The sequence below is a fragment of the Colobus angolensis genome, unplaced genomic scaffold (genome assembly GCF_000951035.1).
Source record: "Colobus angolensis palliatus isolate OR3802 unplaced genomic scaffold, Cang.pa_1.0 Scaffold503, whole genome shotgun sequence".
Lineage (NCBI taxonomy): Eukaryota > Metazoa > Chordata > Mammalia > Primates > Cercopithecidae > Colobus > Colobus angolensis.
In genome coordinates, this window is record NW_012118522.1 from 1893981 (window position 1) to 1896534 (window position 2554).

Sequence of the window (2554 nt, forward strand, 5' to 3'; positions counted from 1 at the left end):
ATAATGCCTAATGTTCCTAAGTACTGTGTTCCAAATATATGTAAATACAAGATGGAAACTATGAAATATATGCCTTCAAAAAAGAAAAAAAAACCTGACATTTTATCTGTATATATTTAATAGATTTCTAAAGAACATGTGTACACATATATCAATATAGATGTACCAGCAAGGAAGATTTAGAACATATAACTATGTGGCAGGGTTGGAAAGAACATAATTCTTTCCCAGAAGGGGTGTGGGGAACTATACTTAATCAGCTACCAGTTACAAAGTAACTAAGTCATTTCTCATCAAAATACGTCTCCACTGCATATTGTGGTTGATACCTTTTCCATGTTTTTGGTTTATGAAGATTATCCAATTCATTTCTTTGTAGATAAAGCCTGAGAATAGAAAACAAATTATCACATTTTATTTTGGGGCTAACTGAAAAGCCATGCGGTAGGCACCCTTGTTAGAGCTTGAAGAAACAAACAAAAGAAAGACTTCCTCACCATGAATAGAACCTCAGCCCCTTTTCTGTTTTTCAGTTGGCTCCTTCCACCTTTTCAGTGAGACTTAAAAATACCTTAATCTTCAGCAACACATCAGTAATACGTGCTACTGATTCTTTTAACATTGCTTTTTATGGAATTAATGACATCTAGGTTTAATAAAATATCTAAATTTCTATATGTGACAGAAATCAGTCTGATTAGACATGTATCAAAACCCAATAATAAAGTACTATATCTATTTTCATTTATGCCTGAGGTTGCAATGTTTTGAATTTTTGCAATCAGCCCTTGGCAATGACCTTGAGCAGTAGGATACAAATAAATCCTACATGCTTAGCATTCCAATAATAGAACACCAGGCATAAATTGGTTAACCTATTTATGCCTAGTTTTCTAAAGGACAGAAGTTGGCATTTTTGGCTAAACAACAATCTTATGACAAACAAAAAGCTTTACCAATAGTATAAAAATTGAAATATTACAGAAATCTTTAGAAATTTATATAAAAGTGAGAATAAAGGTGATCTAACTTATTACTTCTCCAAAATGAACATAGTGTTTCAAAGGAAAACCAGAATCACTTTTGAGGAGCAGCAACAAATGAAGCTCCACCTCACATTTGAGGGACTTTGCTCATGTTAGGAGTCAAAGCTTATTGTTTGTATGCATCCAAGAAACAAATTTGTAAAAAATTTCCATCCAGTCCAAAGTTCACTCTATCAAAATCTATTAAATGTGTATGCATTACAAGTATGTAGACCAGAGGTTTAATTTACCGTTGCCTTGCTGGACTTAAGGAGTTATTAGATCCAGCTCAGAGTTGAAGAAAAGACTAGGACTAGTTGTAACAATAACTACCAATTCATGCCACATGCAATCATAGCCACTTCCTCAACTCTGACCCGAAGCATTTTAAAAATATTTTCCCTTTTTTTATTGAAAAGTATGGTTGATACAAAAAAAAATCTCAATTTTTCACCACCACAGAAAAAATACTACTTAAAGTGGAGAACTTCTAGACTGAGAAATAAGTTTCCAAATATGGCAGAAGGTTTTCTGGGAACACTAATCTCCAAATCCAATTAATAGTTTTTTCTTTTTTTTTTCTTTCTTTAGACAGAGTCTCACTCTGTCACCCAAGCTGGAGTGCAGTGGTGCAATCTTGGCTCACTGCAATCTCTGCCTCCTGGGTTCAAGCAATTCTACAGCCTCAGCCTCCCGAGTAGCTGGGATTACAGGCGCCCGCCACCACACCTGGCTAATTTTTGTTATTTTTAGCAGCCAACACGGTTTTACCATGTCGGCCAGGCTGGTCTCGAACTCCCAATCTCAGGTGATCCGCCCGCCTCAGCTTCCCAAAGTGCTAGGATTACAGGCATGAGCCACCATGCCCAGCCTCCAATTAATAGTTTTTAAGAAAGTTTTCCCAATTCAGTTATTAGAAAGCCATGTTTAAATGGGAGACTATCAATTGATGATTTTTTAGCTGTATTTCTTAATACTTATTGTGTCTTGTAACTTCTCCTAGATGTAAGTGTGTCAGTCAGCTTTTCAGCTAGCTGAAGCCTCCCTAGGTCCTCCCTTACTTTAGCACAAAATTTGGTGGTGGTTTGTCATTGGTAAATCGGCACCTACTGAGGACCTGACATGTTGAAGGTACTGAGCAGATTCATATTGAACTTCTGTGGGAGGAATTTACTACCACACTAAAAATCTGATTATAATACTTTTGAACTCATAACACAGTCCTATGGCATGGACCTTGAGGACACTGCAACAGGTGGTCTCAAGAACAACTGTATTTTTAAAATAACCATCATAAAACGAGTAAGGCAATGAACAATGGTGGCTCAAGGATTTTTTGTTTTCTATAAATTAAGCTTATGACAACCAGCAAAAGACTTGCCATTACACCTTATACACAGACATTGAAGATTAGGTTGTTTCTATGGGTTGATATTATATCCATACCTGTTATTTTGTATTAAAGATGTGTTAAACCAGAAGGAAAAAGGGTAGTTGTGATAGTATTTAAGAAAATCCTAAAAAGAAAA

At 35.7% G+C, this 2554-nt stretch overlaps 1 protein-coding gene across 1 annotated transcript in view; it reads right to left on the reverse strand.

The window, feature by feature from the left end:
- Nucleotides 1–283: 283 nt before the first annotated feature.
- The window catches only part of LOC105524722 (phosphatidylinositol 3,4,5-trisphosphate 3-phosphatase TPTE2-like), a gene marked incomplete at its 5' end in the record, with an annotated part of 50921 nt that continues 48650 nt past the window's right edge, over nt 284–2554 (reverse strand). The window contains 2 exons of the mRNA XM_011960101.1: nt 284–386; nt 2472–2542. Of these exons, the coding sequence (XP_011815491.1) occupies nt 284–386; nt 2472–2542 (174 nt within the window). The remainder of the gene's footprint in view (nt 387–2471; nt 2543–2554) is intronic.